Raw genomic sequence first — 18660 nt, forward strand, 5'->3', positions numbered from 1 at the left:
GGTTTGGTTTTGGATTTGAGGAATGGAATGCTAAAAAAAGCATTCTTTATGAAGGAAATGCTATTTGAAGGTGAGATTAATAGAAAAACTGTTAGGGATCAGGTCTACTCCTTTTTTCCCCTCCCTGTGGAAGATTTGCCCTGAGCTACTATCTGTTGCCAATCTTCCTCTTTTTGCTGAGGAAGTTTCACCCTAAGCTAACACCTGTGTCAATCTTCCCCTATTTTGTATGAGGACTGATGCCCCAGCATGGCCACCAACAAGCGGTGTAGGTCCACACCTGGGGACCGAACCCTGGCCAACAAAGTGGAGCGTGCCAAACTTAGCCACTATGCCACCATGGCTGGACCCAGGTCTACTCTTCAGGTAGAAGAAAGAATATGAAATGAAGAAGTAGAAGAAAAAGAAATAGGAAAATAGTAGCTCTATCTAAAGAACTGAGTAACACAGTTTGGCTGGATGTAGATGCTAGGGAGAAGTAAGATTAAGGTGGTAGATAGCCAGGGACCAAATCACGAGAGTCTACCCTGGTTTTGAAAAAAGAAGTAACCAGATCACAGCTCTACTTAACAATGGTTATTCTGGCAATTATGAAGGGTAAGTGAAAGGGGGCAGAGACTGGAAACAATTTTAATCAAGGAAAATAAAGACCTGAAAATTGAAAGGAAAGATTATCAATTTTATAGGCTGAGATGTTTTGACATTTCTGCCAGTGTGAAACACATACACAAATGCTCACTCACTGCTTTAATTCTCATTTTAAACAAGTTTCCTTCTGCGTCTGAAGGCACAATAATACACCCTACAAAAGGAGAGGAGGAGCTACCCTCAGAAGTGTTGTCTCGGGGCTGGCCCCATGGCCAAGTGGTTAAGTTCACGCACTCTGCTTCAGTGGCCCAGGGTTTCACCGGTTCAAATCCTGGGTGCAGACATGGCACTGCTCATCAGGCCATGCTGAGGCGGCATCCCACATGCCACAACTAGAAGGACCCACAACTAAAAATATACAACTATGTACTGGGGGGATTTGGGGAGAAAAAGGAAAAATAAAATCTTAAAAAAAAAAAAAGTGTTGTCTCCATTGGCCTATAATTTCTTTGCAAACAGAGATAATATCTTCTTTTATCTCTCTCAGCATCACACATTATAAAAAGATAAAAAGATAAACATATCACTAATGGAAATATAAATGGATATGATTTCTTTGGAAGATTATTTGGCAGTACATTTAAAAAGTTTTAGAAATGGCCTTTGAACTAGAACTTCCATTTCTCAAACTTTAAGCTAAGGAAATAATCAGTTATCAACACAAAAAATACCTATCTTGGGATATCATGACAGCACTCTTAGTATTTTGAAAAGCTGAACTACTCTAAATGTCCAATAATAAATGACTGAATTAAAGAAATTATGGCAAATCCAAATAATGGATACTATGTAGGCATAAAATGATACTGCAGAAACACATGGCTTAATGTGCTCTGGAAACCCCCCCCCTTTTATTTTTGGTGAGGAAGATTGGCGCTAAGCTAACATCTGTTGCCAATCTTCCTCTTTTTGCTTGAGGAAGATTGTTTCTGAGCTAACATCTGTGCCAATCTTCCTGTATTTTGTATGTGGGATGCCACCACGGCACGGCTTGATGAGCAGTGTGCAGATCTGCACCTGGGATCTGAACCTGCGAACCCCAGGGCTGCTGAAGTGAGCACACGAACTTAACTACTATGCCACTGGGCCAGCCCCAAGAAAACTCATATTATTAAGTGATAGAAGCAGGTTGCAAAATAGTATGAATAGTATGATCTCAATTGTGCTTTAAAAAATATATATAATATATACACAGGTGTGTACAAGCATACAAGGTAGAACAAAAGACTATCTCTGCGTGGGTAAGACTGTGGCTTTATGTTCTTTTTGGTTTATGTGATTTTCGTGAAATGGAAAATGTTTTTGTAAAAAGAACAAAAACCCATTTTATTGAGAGAAATAAAATGTAAAGATACATAAGAAGGGACCTGGTCACTTCAAAGTTCAAATAAACCAAGAGTGAGCTCACACTGACCTAGGTCTCCACCGTGCCGCCTCCTTTACTCTCTCCCTTTTACTATCCAGACCTTGTTCAGCCTTAGCGCATTTGATTCAAAAGAAAATCATGCAAATTAAATTAGTTCTTTGGGAGCCTGACGAAGCTAAGTAAACCAGTGAGAATTTAAGTCTAAACTCCTAAAATGATGAGAAGCAATTATCTAGGGTAATGGTTAAGATGCAGAAGAACCTTGGTTTGCATACCAGATCTGGTTAAGAGCGGCAGACCCGACTGTGAAACACACACACACACACACACACACACACTGTGTGCCTAGCTCGTGAAGGTTACTAAACCTCTTTACGCTCAGCTTCTTACTGTGTAAAATGGAGACAACGAATTCTGTGTGAATAAAACGAGGGAACATGAAAAATGCTTGAGTCTGCCACTTAAGAAGCGTTCAGTTAATGTTAATGCTAAAAAAATGAAAGAGTTACCTTGCACTTTCCATTGCATTAGAGGATGAAACTAGCTTTTCCTCCAACTGTGTGACTCTCTTTCTTAGTTTGGCCTCTCTATCTTCTGCAGCCAAAGCTTCACGGGTATAAGAATCTTCTGACTCTAAGAGATGGTTACGCAATCTTTCCAGCTCCTGGTTTAACCGTAGTTCTTTCTCCCGTAAATGCTGAACCTAGGCAGAGGATACTTCTTTATTTTTCTTTTGTAAAATGCTCCCTTCTCCCTGCCTACAAGCCACTTTGTTATCAAATCTCTTTCCCGTTACTGAATTGTATTAATTGTGTACTAATTCCTCACACTGCAAGATCTATTTATTCTAGGAAAAAAGTCTCCTGAAACCTTGACTGCTCGTTTGCAAGGTTTACTTTGTAAGATCTCATTCCTTGTGGCTATAATGGAAAAAGGAATTATACAAAGTACTAGGCTTTTTGTGACATCAAATGAGTAAATCTCATTTTTTTTCATAATTCATGGGTGGGAAATTTTTCCTATATTCAAGACATGCCATGGTTTTCACTTTTCTCTTTCTTTTCTTAAAAAATTGAGGTATAATTTAGTTTCAGGTATCCAACATAATGATTAGATCAAGGTTTTCACTTTTGAAAACAAAATGCACTCTGGGAGATCAAAATTCTATGACAGCACATCAGAGGAAGATGAAGGAAAAAACCACCTAAGAGAGAAATTCATTCTAACTGATAATTACAGTTTTCTTAGTTAACGGTTATTGAACCTAGTGTGTGAGTCACTGTTTCCTCAGCGGGAAAGCGTACCTCCTTCTGCACAGCGGTGTTCTCCATCTGCTTCTGCTTCAGGGCCAAGAGGACTTGGTCTCTCTCCTGCTGGAACATAACTGTCTTCTCCTGCATTGACTTAACTGCATTTAAAAGTTGATTTAACTCACCAGTCTTGCCCTTTTGGAAAGAAATAACTTTAGCTTTAAAGAAAAATATACTTAAAAAAAGACATTTCTTCATTTCATTTCTTCATATTAAATATAATATATAATATATATATATATTTTAAGGAAATTCAAATAGAGTGTGAACTTTAGTTAATAATAACGTATCAACATTAGTTTATCAGTTGTTACAAATGTACCACGGTAAAGTAAGATTTAAAAATAAAGGAAACTGGGTGTGAGGTATATGGGAACTCTCTGCTATCTTTATAACTTTTCTAATAATCTAAAACTATTCCTAAAGAAAAAGTTTATTAGAAATGTTTTTAAAAGAACTCAAAAGACACAATCTCTTCAGATTTACCCTACACAACAAACACTCCCAAATCACCGAGAAAACTGAGTGTGCACATGTGTGCGTGTGTGTGTGCATGTCCATTCATCAGCATATGGAATAGTTGTCAGATCAAATTGCTGGCAGAGGAAAGAAAGGGAAGTCAATTCATATGCACAGCCCATTTTAAAAGGACATTTTGGCAACAATTTAACGAAAGCAACTCTGGAATGATATCTTGCTAGACAGCTGTGAAAATTGATTCCTGAATGCATTCCATATAATATATTAACGACAACAGAACAAAGATAACTCTTCATCGCAAAAGTAGGGCCATTATTGTAAGACAATAGCTGGAATTCTAAAAAGCACAAAAAAGCGTCAGGCTGTCTACAGCCAATTCTTTTCTCTGTTTAAATATGTATATCATATGAAGCTACAGTTTGGTATTATTTTAAATTTTCATGTAAATGTTCCATTTCTTTAAGAATATATACTGTGTCCCCCCAGGACAAATCATCAAAACCAAAACATGAAACCACTTGTTCCTTTTATCTCAATATCCCCTCCTGAATAGCGAGGGCATTATTTGCCAAACAGGTTTTTCAGTTAAAAAATTTTTCATATTACAGAGAAAGAACCCTTGAAAATTAAAGCTCTCCTCTTGAGAACATCCCTTTCTTCCTAAAAAAAGATGCTATTTATTACATTCAAAATATAATAAAGGTACCCTTCAACTATAGAGTGTACTGGAAGAAATTAATTCGTTTATGCTAATTACCCTCAAATACAATACTTCAGTATGACTTAACTTATGGAAGCTTCCTGAAAGACAGACAAGCCTTCAGTAAGCCTGCACGCTCTACACCCAGAAATGTCGATGAGACAGAACTACACTGTGTAAGACGCTAAAACTACAAAAGGAAAGACTATATGAAAAGGAATACTTCATTGTTCTACGTTCCTCTATTACACTCTTTCAGCCCAAAGACGCTGCAGCCAATTTTGGTTAGCATGCAACAGAAAGCTCCTGCCCTCCAAGAGTCCTTGGCACACTCACTGCAGACTGGTCAAACACGAGGCTCAGAAGCCACACCTGAAAGGAGGCGGACACCTCAACACCATCAGCGGACCTACTTCATCAGATGGAAAGAAGGTGAAAATGAGGCATGACTTTTCCTATCAAGTGAAAACTATATCAACCATTCCCAAACTTTAATCTAAGACTCTCAGAAAACATAATTAGCAAAAGAAGTTATATCATCTTGTATGAGGTGCCTGGCAGCATGTAAATGCTCAAGAAGCACTTACTGAATATTCCACTGTTCTGCCTTATTCCTTTTCTAAATTTCTACCACGAAAAGTACAGAAATAGAGTAAAAAGGTGCTACCAAAAAAGCGCTACACAGCAACTATCATCATATGATGTACTAGGAGGTCTTCAGTACATTCTCACTAAAATCTACAATCAACTGCACGCAAAAATTTCAATATCTCAAGAACGACAGGCCAGCCCATGGCCTAGTGGTTAAGTTTGGTGTGCTCTGCTTTGGCAGCCTGGGTTCAGCTCCCAGGCAGGACCTACACCACTCATCGGTGGCCATGCTATGGCGGCATCTCACATACAAAAACAGGAAGATTGGCAACAGATGTTAGTCCAGGGGGACTCTTCCTCAGCAAAAAACAAAACAAAACTACTGACACTTTAAATATAACTGCTATAACCCTCCATTTTATGGCTGAATAAACAAACCAGTAAGATCAAAACACACTGAAAGTTCACACCAGTGACAGAAGTAGGGTTAGAATATTTACTGAGCCTACCCTGTGAAAAGCACTACTCATGGCTAACACTTTTCAAATACTGGGCTGTGACTGACTGATTCCTAAAAATCAGTTTAATGGGTCCTCCAGCACTCTGTTTAATGGAGGATCACATGTAGTAAGAGAATTTTTGATTCCTGAAACTTCTGTTTCAGTTTTACACACACACACACACGCACACAAGTGCTTACTGTGCCACAATGTGAAATGTATTTCTTACTGCAGATCATCATCAAAGACGTAATATACATTTCACACAGCTTCCCTTTACATATAAGAATCTCTAAAACATTAATCACTACTACCAGCTACTGAACTATGCCTAAAATTTGGTTAAACTGGAATAACTTCAGAACTCCCTCTGTACACATTTATATTTTCTAAAGAAAAATACTGCTACTAAACTCTTTTTTCTACTTAATCTAGTAATAATCTAGTAATTAATTAACCTTATAATAAATTAATCTAGTAATCTAGTAATAAAATTAATCTAGTAATAAAATTAATCTAGTAATAAAAATATTTGGAAATATCAGTAATTTGGAAAATTTATTTAGAACGAATCACAGTATCTTGAAATAAATATTTCTACACAAATTCATATTCCTCTTCAAAGATAACATCAATAAACACACACACTAAAAAAGCTCCTCCACCCCAACTTCCCTCTAGAAAACTCCATGCAGAACATACCTGCTCTTTTTCTTTTAGCAGTTGCTCAAAAGCAAGCGCTTTCTCCTTCATTGAATGGCACTCAAACTCTTTTTCTCGCAGCATCATAGAAAACTTCATATTAGTCTCCTGTAGTGCCTGATACTCTGTTTCCTTTCCCCTGGATGTTTCTACTATTTTTTCGTTTTCCCCTTTTAGTTTGCAAATGTCCATTTCTAAAATTAATGTTCTCTCTTTCAGGTTTGTGACGGCCTGCCTCAACAGTTCATTTTCATTCACCTTATTAGTGAAATTTTCATTTAAAGACAGTAACTGATCACTTTTGGCTTTGATCAAGAGGTCTTTTTCCTTAAGTGACTTTTGTAAAATATCCTGTTTCTCCTTTAGCTGCTTTATCTCTGAATCGGTTTGTTCATGTTCTTTTCTTCCTAGTTCTGACGTGGCGGCAATGGAATCAGACAATCTGTGATTATTTTCCTGAAGAGTTCTTATGGTTTCATCTTTCTCCTGGAGTGACTTTCTTAGCTCTTCTATCTCTTGTTTAGAAGACTCACTCAATACGTCAGGCTTACTTGTTCTAAGAGACTCTGCTGACTGGGAAGTAAGCGATGGCCCAGAAGAGAGCTGAGGTGAAATAATATCAAGTTTTCCTAAGAGAAGATCTTTAGTATTGCAAAGCTGCCCTATGCTGTGCTGGACTTGTGCTAATTCCTGCCCAAAATTCTTGAGTTTGGTTTCATTCTGCTCATAACTTTGGATGAGGCCAGTATAGTCCACTTGTAACTTAGAACTATTGTCACTGTCAAGCACCACCTGTGCCTGAAGCTGGTGCAGCTCCTCCTGAAGCTGGGCTGACTCACGCTGCATGTTCTGTACCGTGGTCATCGCCTGCTGTTTCCACTCTTCCATTTTCTTCACTTGTTGTTTTAATTTATCACGTTCCTGTAGGAGCTCCTCAAACTGATTACTATTAACACCTCCAACCTCACTACCAGTGGTGGATGTTTGTAAAACTGTCAATAAGGTCTGACATTTCTGACTTAACGCATCTATTTCAATGTCTTTTTCTCGAATGATACGTGATAAATTCTGAATGGTTTCTCTAAACATTTCTTGGCCGCTACTCTCAAATCTAGTGGACAATTTTTTATTTTCATCCTGCAGCTTAATGAGGGCTGCTTCTTTGGCAGCAACTATGTCTATCATTTTGTGATATTCTGTTTTTAGATGGCTATTTTCCCTAGTCTTCTCACTCAAAACAGCCAGCACTTGTTCTCGTTCCATAGCATAGGCCTGCAGCTGCTGCTGAAGGTAAACTACATCCTGGGTGTAGGCAGCTGAAGACATTCTAGCGTGCAGAGCCTGTATCTCCAAATCTTTCTGCTGGATAATCTGAGTCAGTTTACCAACTTCATCTTTGGAGAGCTGATCAATCTGTTTAGTTAAAGATATATTCTTTTCATTTAGAAGTTTAATCTCCAATTCTCGTTCTTTTATTCCTTTTACTAATTTTTCAGTTTCAGCTTTTGATAAATCATGTTTTTCACTTCCGTTTTCTATATTAAGGCTCTGAACTTTTGTTTCTTGGAAAATATCAGAATTCTCTGTTTGAACGTCCTGTCTTTCTTCATGTAACTGGGTTTTGATTTGTTCAATTGTCTTGTGTAAGTTTTTAATTTCTTCATCTTTCTCTAACAAGAGCTGGGCGTGTGTGACATTCATTTGCTCATGTTGGTATTTAAACTCATCCATTTCCTCCTTCTGCTCCCGTAATGACTGAAGTAGTTGCACCTTGCTCTGGTTCTGATCTTCAATGATCTTCCGATGATGTTTGATTTCCTCTTCCAGACTGTCCTTTATTGTATTCAGCTGCGATACCTCCGACTCTAGCTCTGTGATACTGTCAAGGGTTTTAGGCTCAGCCGTAGGCACAGCTCGACTCTGCTGTTCTCGGAGTCGTTCCAGTTCTTCCTTGAGATGATTGTTTTCTTCTTTCATGGATCCAAGATTTCTGTCTTTTTCTTCTATGGTTTGTCTTAAAATTTCATTTTTTCTTAAGGCCTGAGTATATTCATCTAATTCTTCCTGAAGCTCTGAATTTCTTTCTTGAAGTTTTTCAATAAAAATTTCCTTCTCATTTATAAGTTGTGTCAATTGCTTCTGCTCTTCTAAACTAGATGACCACATTTTCTTAGTTTCTTTATGATCAGTATCCATGTGCTCAATCTTCTCTTTGAGTTCTGCTATTTCAAAGTCTTTCTCTTGGTTAAGTTTAACTAAACGCTCCTGTTCCAGCTGTAAAGCAGAGGCGCTCAAATTCCGCGCAGCAGACAGTTCTTTGATGGTTTGCTCATACTTGTTTGCATCTTCCAACAGCCTCTTTTCAGCCCGACACAATTCGGCTTCTAACTGTCCTTTTTCCATTTTTAGAGCCTCCACAATAGTGTTTTTTTCCAGAGAAATCTGATTGTTACCAGCAATAGATTCTTCCAACTGATGTCTTACATCTTCACAAGCTAAAACCAGCTTTTCATTTTCCATTTTGAGATCAAAAGCAACTTTTTTAAAATTTTCATTGAGCTGTTCTATTTCTGAGAGATTTTGCTTTAAGCTTCTCACTTCAGCTTCCCTTTCTTGAAGTAAGTCATCCTTACAATTACTGTGAGAGTCCTGATTGTGAGACGGAGTTAACTCATCCCTGACTCTAGAAAGCTCCTCCTCCTTTTGTTTAATATGTTCCTTAAGTTCAAAGTTCTCTTTCTGGATGTTTAAATTATTTTTTTGTGATTTATTTAACTGATCTACTAAATCTTCTACTTTATCCTCAAGTTTCTGGTTGGTTAAATGCAAATCACTTAGGACCAGTTCATTTTGAATTAACTTTTCTTTCTGCACATTGAACTCTTTAGTAATGTTCATTTTATCATCTTCAAGTTGATGAACTCTCTTTATTTCATCATTTAGATCTTTTTTCAGTTTACTGATGATGCTATCTCCCTCAGTTTGTTGTTTTGATAGCTGATCTTTTATCAAAATCATGTGCTGAAAGAAAAATTAATTTGCATGGTAACTTCAGAACGTTCTCTCATTTTTAGTACCTAAAGAAAATTTTATAGAATGTCATACAGAACAGGAGAATAATCTTAGATATTTCTAATCATTCTTAAAACAAAATTTTAATCCCAACAACATTATTTACTAACATCTTACAGCAAATTTATTTAGCATTTTAGAGACTACAATCTTAAACCAAAGAAGGTAATTGATACCTGTTGTTTATTTTCAACTTTTAAACACCAGAGCAGAAGTCAACAAACTACAGCAGACGGGCTAAATCAGGCCTGCCACCCGTTTTTGTAAATAAAGTTTTATTGGAACAGAGCCATGCTTACTTGTTTATGTATCAAAACCGCAGAGTTGAATAGTTGCAACTGAGACTACAGGGCCTGCAAAGCTAAAAATATTTACTATCTAACACTTTACAGAAAAAGTTTGTCAATTTCCATGACTATGGAGCACACTGAACTAAAATATTAATTAAATCACACCAATCACTTTGCCTTGTTAATCCAGTGTTCAGTCTGCCGAGTAGAATGCGTCGCCAAGCTGTCTTTATATGGTGTTACCTTTGTAGCTTCTTGGTTCTGTCTGTCCAGTTCTTCTAACTCAGCGGCCAGTGTTTCCCTTTCTGTAATACTCTGATTGAGCTCTTGTTCTTTTGCCTCTAAATTAAGTCTTAAATCACGTAATTCTGAATCCAAATCCATATTTCTTGTAGTTGTACTTTTAATTACTTCATATTCATTGTTCAATTTAGAAAGTGATATTTGAAGTTCTTCCTTAAAAGATAAAAGGGAAAAAAACAACACATATTGTCAACTGGAAGAAGAGACACCAAAAGATGAAAAACATATATATAAACAAAACTTGGGACTCTATTTTTAGATTCTCTGCGTTGGAAATATTATTGAATAATACCCCAGCAATGATACACAAAATTCAACAAACCACAGCCTTCATTCATGTGCAATTTTACTTGCAGCTTCAAGAAAAACATTTCTATAACCCTAGTCAAGATGGAACGATGGTAAATTCATCTTCTGGCTCCAACTTCTTTATACAAAAGCTTTCCCATTTGAGAGCCTTCCCCATCCCACTCCCACTGCTGCTTCCATTCGGTCTCCCCCTTCCCTCCCACTACACTCGTACTATTCAAAATGTCCCAAGTCTTCCAGCTCTCTTCACTTCCATTCCCTAACATCTAGTCACCAGGAGTCACAGACAAAAAGGTAAAGAATTAACACTCATTCACTCTAAAGTTTGTCCTCTCTAATTAGAAAATAAAAGGCTTCTTGTCCCTCATTAAGGAATTACTCTTATTATTGGCTTCCATCAGAACACGAAAGCTTTTCTTGACCCAAAAAAGTACTCTCCTTCTAGGGCCAGCCCGGTGGCACAACGGTTAAGTGCACACGTTCTGCTTCAGCAGCCCTGGGTTCACCAGTTCGGATCCCGGGTGCGGACATGGCACTGCTTGGCAAGCCATGCTGTGGTAGGTGTCCCACATATAAAGTAGAGGAAGATGGGCACGGATGTTAGCTCAGGGCCAGTCTTCCTCAGCAAAAAGAGGAGGATTGGTGGCAGATACCAGCTCAGACCTAATCTTCCTCAAAAAAAAAAAAAAAGCACCCTCCTTCCATCCTTTACCTTCTAACCTGAGCCTAGACTAGGTTCACCTCTCTCAAAACTAACGTTCCTAAAGATCTATCTAAAATATGATTTTTAAAATATATTTAATGTTCTGGTCTATTGGTACTTAATGCTTTTCCTCCAAAACCCCAGAAGTGGGGCAGTTCTCTATGCTTCAACATTATTTCAAATTCTGATTATGTTTGTGATAAACTCCCAACCGCTGTAAAGCCTTCTTTCATTGACAGAGATTTTTAAAAATCAAACTTCTATGGAATCTACTTTATTAAAGTAAATAAGAATATAAAATTTCTACAAATAGTCTAATATATACTGTACAAAAGAGACCAATGAACACTATATTGCAACATCTGCCTCAGATTCGCATTCTTCTTCCAACTCAAGATTACTCTGAACTACAATTACAAGATGGAAATAGCATTCTCTTCTGGGTTTCTCAAGTTATCTGTTGAATTAGGAGAACCACAAGCATTTTTATCAGGATCTTAAGAACACACACAACCTTCCAGATCCTTTTGGCATTCTTAAGCAACACGCAGATCCACAGCAGACACAACTCAAGGAAGAGTTACGATGGATTACTTTAACACCAAAAGAAAAGAGAAACAGCCATGGGGAAGAGCTACAGAACCCACAATATCATGAGAAGGTACAGATCCTATCAGATATGTGCAGAGATCTACAAACTACAAAGTATACCTAGGCCAGTTAGAGAGGAACAAGCAAAGGAGAAGAACACACTGGGAGCAGAGAAGAACAGAGAAAAATATATAATATAGTGATACAAAAATGACTGAGAGACACGATTGGCTTTCAGTGGGTAGAAAGAGTGAGGGCAAGGATCCTACAATGCACAGGACAGTGTACACAACTAAGACTTTTCCCACCTAAATGCCAATCGCAACCCTTTAAGAAACATTGCTTATAAACTAATGTGGAAGGACGCTGAAAATATAACACGCAGGTATGTATACTACACTAACATTTGTACTTTTTAAGAAGCTACTTACATAATAATCATACATGGATAAATATAGTCTGGAAGGATATATAAGAAACTGGTAAGAAAGACTGCCTCTGGGAAAGAGGCCAATCAACAGAGGTGTGAAGGACACTCCACTTGTACTGTCTGAAATTTTTCAGCATGTATTACTGGATGTACACACCAGTATATGTTACTTTTAAAAACTGAAGATTTTAAAGTAAGTTGAGATACTGGCCTGTAACTTCATAATACCAGCTGACAACTATCCTATATTTAAGCACCTGCCTTAGCCAATGAATTACTCCCAAGTGGTACAAACATAAAAATACCTCTCCCCATATTCAACATTGCATTACAGAATCTTACTCCATCCTTGCTATCAAGATACACAAAACAGACCCTACTTCTACCGCTAAGAATGTCCCTATTTTACCTCTCACCACTAAGAAATTCCTATCCACCACATTAGACACATTCTGGAGCATATAACAGTACGTACAATTACTATAGTTTGCCACTCCAAACTTGTGAGCCACCTGTGTATGTTGCTACTGTCAGGACTTCATCTGAAACCATAATAGCCTTTACCATCTTTTCTGCTCGTATCTGTGGGCCTACCGGCTTATCTCTGAATATAAGCTCTGGTCAGCCTCTCACACTATGAACCTTGCCCAAGTACTCCAACCTGGCCTAACAAGCATCAATGAGATCACCTTTATCTTCAGGACTCTCAAGAACTAAACACTCCATTTTGATATAAACTTCCCCTTAGCCGTGATCTACAACATATACACCATTTTAATTCTTCCCCCATTTTTATTGCACCCACCTTTTCTTGACTCAATAATGAATTCTCTTTTTCTAAAACTTGGACATGCATTTTAAGTTTCTGATTGTCTTCAGTGAGACTGTTATCCTATAAAAATGTTAAAACAGTGTTTTCAGATAATAAGAAATTTCAAGTTTACAAAAAAGCAAGCAAGCTACACAACTGTGCATTTTCTTTAGTGATACATAAAATTTATAAGCATGCAACACTGAACCATCTAAAGGCAGTCACTCATTTTATAGACATTCTTATAGAGGATTTATTATATTTGAAAAAATATGTAAATACACTTATAAAATATCCTGTAGTCATCAGAAATAGAAACTACTCTCTGAATTCCTTAAGGGCAATCAAAATGCATCCCTCACTTTGGTAGCAGATCTGCTTCCACTGTCTCTGCATACATTTGTCAAATTAATTTTCAAAGAATTATACCTGCATTTTTCAATTATCCAACTTTTAAAATTATGTCATTTTATGATGCAAAAAGTTTCTATTATTAATCAGCAAACACACAATTACTAAGATGAAAGTTCCTAGGATAAGTTCAAGTGAATTTGTAAAAAACATAAAATAAGCAACTATAATAATCAAAATACTTTTTCTTGGTAAACCAATGCCAAAAGCTTTCTCTCTTAAAATGAGTTTACCTGGTTTAAATTACTTAGTCTCATTATTTCATTTTCAGCATCTGTAAAAACAACAATAAATGTGACATTAAAATTCTTTAAAATAACTTAATAATTACCTTCTATATTAAACTCAGAAATGAAACCCAATTAAAATAAAGTGTATTCATAAGCACAATTGGCAAGTCCTAACAGTTTTCAGTGAAATGTATTTTTGTTATTTTATATTTCTATTTTGAGTATACCAAAGAAATCAAAATATAAATGCCAGTTGGAAACTATGTTAAAATCCAATTCTATGGCATAGCATAAGAAAGAATTATAATTGCATTCTAGATGAGTCGTAAGTTATTGCCTTGATAAAAACATTAACAACATGTTTCAAAATGAGTTGTTTAGTTTATGAAGCAGGAAATAGTCAAAGGACTGAGATTGGGGGAAAAAACTTAAAAACAAGAATGTACATTTACACTACAACACTACAATAACCTCTCAATTATCTAAAGTGAGTTAAACACGACTACTGGTAAAAAGGCTGTTAAATCTGGTATTATGGATAGACTCAGAAATACAAGTGGTTCTAGAAGAATACAAAGACAGAATACCATGAATTCAGCTGAAGGAAGTAATGCACTGTTCATTCAGGTAATATTAAGCATTTACTATGAGGTCAGTTGCTAGACAATAAGATGGAAAAACTTAGTCCTTGCTTGCTCTCAAGGAGCTCACAATTCAGAGAAGACAAACTAGTAAACACAGGACTACAGTCCAGTGCAATACAGGGAGCACAAGGTGCTGCTAAAGCAAAAAGGGCCAACACCTAATGCAGACTGGGTGGGGGGCAATGGGGCGAGGGAAGCCGCAGCACTGGGTACCGCCCAGTGGATACAACACCTGCACTGAATCTTAATACATTAAGTTAGCAGAAAGAAACACAGAGACACTCCACACAGAGAAAGCAGCCAGTACTAAGGCGACAGAGCTGAGACAACACTGATGACCTAAGGAGCTACAGAGAAAGTTCAATATGGCTAAAGCTTAGGTTAGGAGAAAGGGAAGAGCTGAAACTAAAGAAGTAGGCAGGGACCAGATCATGAAAGACAGTGTATGTCCAACTAGGAGGTGCAGACTTTATGCTGAAGCTCACAGGGAGCTGCTACAAAGTATTAAAAACAGGGGAGTAACCTGCTTTGCATTTCTGAAAAGTCATTCTGGCTGCAGAAAGAAAAAAAAATTGATTGAAGGAGGAATCATGGACACCAGGGGTAACAACAGCTAACACTTTTATAATGCTCACAATGGGCTAGACATTGCTCTAAAGAGAACTTTGCGGCTAGTAACTCATAAAATCCTCATTACTACTACTACAACTCTGAAGAAGATGGCATTATTATCCCAACCATATAGATGAAAAGACCAAAGCACAGAGATGTTCACTAACTTGCCCAAGGTCAGCTGGTTAGCCATGAAGCTAGATTCTAACCCAGTCATGGTCTTAACCACCATGCTATTCTGCTCCATTAGGACACTGCTATAGTTAACAGGCGAAAAGAAACTCTGATTGGCTGAAGTTACTCAGTGGCAGTGGAGATGGAAAAAGGGGAAGGACTAGAGCAGGAGGTTTGCTTTCAAAGCAAAGAAACTCGTACAGATCACCCAATACGTTAAATAAAGAAATTTATTTGGAAAAGAGCAGAACTACTTTGATTGAAGTCCAATGAGAAAGAAGTCCAGAAGCCCACTGCACAGCTTTCCCTTTGCCTTCATAGCAGCTTCCAGGACTGATGCACCTGCGAGAAACACCTAGAGCTCCTCTGGGGTACAATCCTGAAATATCACCAAATCACAGAGAAGCTAAGGACATGGAATCTACAGGGATTCAAATTTCCTGTTTTGGGAGACTGGGAAATGCCACCAATCACCAAGGTAGGGAAAAGAGGAGGGGGAGGCGGCCACAGTGACATGACTTTGACCCTAACTTTAATTTGAATTTATAGAGTTGACCATTCAGGTCAGGAGCTCATGATAAACAACTAGGTGAGGAATACAGATGTGGGGGAGTCACCAGTACACAAGGACTAGAAACTTCCGAAGCAGGAATGAACGAGTTCATAAAGTCAGAGTTTATATAATGAGAATAGAACAAAGTACAAAATAAAATGCATCTTGAAAAGTTTCCATTATGTTTTTCTGGCATGAATGAATAGTGGTGTTTGGCCTATTTCACTTAATACTTATTTTTTATAACACACAACATTGGTATGGTAAGTAAATACCATCTTGAGAATGGAAAATGGTGGAAGACCTACGGCTCTTACCATTGTCAGGTCTGCTTACACACAAAACCTCATTTCGAAAGGTAATACAGAATTTCAAAGACAGCAGGCTGCAGGGTCTGGGCCCTCAGGAGTGACAGGAAGTATCTGGTCTGTACAGATTAACAGAAACAGACTCATACCTCCTCTCCCAACAAACGTCTACACAATCATTTCTCAGAAGTCTACATGGCCCCCTAAATCAATGAGTTTCATGTAAATACTTAAAGGATGAGGAAGGGAGGTTGAGAGACACCTAGCCAATAGTTACACCCTTTTTAGCAGAAAATTCTTATTTGTGATCTATTAATTATAGGACTGAATCCAAAACAAACAGTTCTACTCAAATTCCACAGGGTGATTTCCATAATACTCCATTTCCATAAAGTACTCAGTTATTCAAGTGTTTGTCTCTAAAAACAACTAGTATGCAATGAAACACCAATTAGAAGTTCCAAACATCATATACCAGACAGTGCTTGTTGCAGTCTGAACACTTCTTCTTCCACTGATGTACTCTGTGGAAGAATTGTTTTCTCCTCTGTCACAGTATCACCATGCTTCATAGCATAAGGCTGCAATTTACTAGATTCCAGTTTCAAGCTTTCACATTCTTCCATCATCTGTCTGTTTTCCACACTTAGTCGTTCTTTTTCCTTCCGCAAAACATCTCTGTCATTTTCTGCAGAAGACAATTTTTTACTTATGTCTTCTATTTTATCCTCAAGTTCTTCAATTTTTTTTGTAGACTCTACTTTTTCAGTTTGTAGAACTTGAATAATTTTTTGCATCTCATGGATTTTAGAGTGATCAGTTACTGCAACTCCTGAGCCACCTGGAACATAAATATAAAATCAAGGACCTCAAATGTCAAGTACCAAGAGATAAATAGCTTGCTATACACAACTAAGAGATTAGAACTTGAAAGGCTTGAAAAGAAAAGTACAAACAATGAGGTAACACTATGGTCCTATTAGAATGGCCAAAATCTGGAACACTAACACCACCAAATGCTGGTGAGGATCTGGAGCAACAGGAATGCTCATTCACTGCTGGAGGAAACGCAAAATGGTACAGCCACTTTGGAAGACAGTTTAGTGATTTCTCACAAAACTAAATATACTCTTATATGATCCAGCAATCATACTTCTTGGTATTTACCCAAAGGAGCTGAAAACTTACAGCTACACAGAAACCCGAACAAGGAAGTTTACAGCAGCTTTATTCATAATTGCCAAAACTTGGAAGCAACCAAGATGTCCTTCAACAGGTCAGTGAATAAACTGTGGTACATCCAGACAATGGAATATTATTCAGTGATAAAAAGAAAGGAGCTATCAAGCCATGAAAAGCATGGAGGAAACTTAAACACATTTTGCTAAGTGAAAGAAGCCAATCTGAAAAGGCTACATACTCCATGATTCCAACTGTATGACAATTCTGGAAAAGGCAAAACTATGCAGACAATAAAAAGATCAGTCGTTGTGGGGATGGTAGATGGAGGACAGAGGATTTTTAGGGCAGTGAAAATACTCTGTATGATATGATGATGATGGATACGTGTCATTCTATGTTTGTCCAAATCCATAGAATGTACCACACCAAGAGTGAACCCTAGTAACCTATGGACTTTGGGTGATAATGATGTATCAATGTAAGCTCATCCTTGGTAAAAAACGTACCATTCTGATGAGTGATACTGATATGGGGGGAGGCCACGCATGAGGGGGATTAGGGGGTATAAAGGAAATCTTTGTATCTCCTTCTCAATTTTGTTGTAAATAAAGTTTAAAAATTGTTTTTAAAAAGCTTAATTATTACAATAAAGCATTTTAAAATAAATAGTTAAGGAAAGCTATTATTTGAATAGAATACATTTTAGTATTTAGCCTACGTATCTGAGTTTGAAACAAAGTGAAAATACACCAAACAATGCAAACAAATCTCTGTATTATAACTATTTACCACAAAGGCAAAAAGACCTTTCCATCTTTGCAGAATATTGACAATAGCGATGCCATTGCAAATTTCTGGCAGATGAGCAGAACTAATCATTTATTCTTTAGAAGTCAGTCCAAGTTTATATCAGCGTTCTAGTCTTATAGTGCGAGGTTTGCCATTTAATTATGTCATCTAATATGCTAAATTAATGAAATTAATAACCTTGTTGTAACAGATTTTCCAGTTCCTCAATTCGTTCTTCATAGTCAGTTAATTCTTCTCGATGCCGACGAGTTATTTCTGTCAATTTCTGTTGATGTGCATTCTGCAATACTGACATTTCATGTTGATGGTCATCAATTTCCTGACTTCGGTTCTGCTTAAGTTCCTTAAAAAAAAGAACAAAGTTAACCACATGTATAATCAATGAATTTACCTAAGCTATTTCACTGTTGTCCAAAAGTCCGTTATTATTAAAATAATTCTCTGAACATGCTAAGGCTGAAAAGAACTTAAACACAGGCCCCAAATGTGGACAATTGTGAAAGACTCCACCTTTTCCTTTCTTGGGCTTTCAAAACAGTTTTTCTACTTTTAATGATGGAACACCAAGAAGAAAAAACTGAAACAAAAAGCAAGCAAAAATATCTTTTTCCTTAGTATGTGTGACCATGAACTCCTGCTAACAAAATATTCCAACAACATCAGTGTCAGCCTTGGGCCCATCTGGACTTGTTGTCCTATTACCCCTACCCTCCCGCTCAGCCTTTCCTTCGACCAGTCTTGATGGGACCTCAGACTGTCAACCAAGCTGCCTTGTACCCAAGTTGAGACCACTACTCTCTCTCCCAGGAACCTGGATCTTGAGCTGAGTCTCTCAAAGAGGGAACCTGGATGGACCAGGAGCATTTGATAGCTGCACCCTGAAGAGTCTGTCCACTGTGCCCCACTGCCCAGATCCGTGACGCTGTTCCC

General features: G+C 37.5%; 1 protein-coding gene across 2 annotated transcripts in view; it reads right to left on the bottom strand.

The window, feature by feature from the left end:
• Positions 1 to 18660, bottom strand: part of TRIP11 (thyroid hormone receptor interactor 11) — a 63932-nt gene that overhangs the window by 25484 nt on the left and 19788 nt on the right. For both annotated transcript variants that reach the window (XM_014832057.3, XM_014832056.3), the window contains exons 6-13: positions 17908 to 18073; positions 16214 to 16579; positions 13451 to 13491; positions 12801 to 12887; positions 9903 to 10115; positions 6298 to 9318; positions 3319 to 3459; positions 2524 to 2717 (exon numbers count right to left, since the gene is read on the bottom strand). In XM_014832057.3, coding sequence (XP_014687543.3) covers positions 2524 to 2717; positions 3319 to 3459; positions 6298 to 9318; positions 9903 to 10115; positions 12801 to 12887; positions 13451 to 13491; positions 16214 to 16579; positions 17908 to 18073 — 4229 coding nt within the window. The remainder of the gene's footprint in view (positions 1 to 2523; positions 2718 to 3318; positions 3460 to 6297; positions 9319 to 9902; positions 10116 to 12800; positions 12888 to 13450; positions 13492 to 16213; positions 16580 to 17907; positions 18074 to 18660) is intronic.

This window comes from Equus asinus, chromosome 7 (assembly GCF_041296235.1).
Source record: "Equus asinus isolate D_3611 breed Donkey chromosome 7, EquAss-T2T_v2, whole genome shotgun sequence".
In the NCBI taxonomy this organism is placed as follows: domain Eukaryota; kingdom Metazoa; phylum Chordata; class Mammalia; order Perissodactyla; family Equidae; genus Equus; species Equus asinus.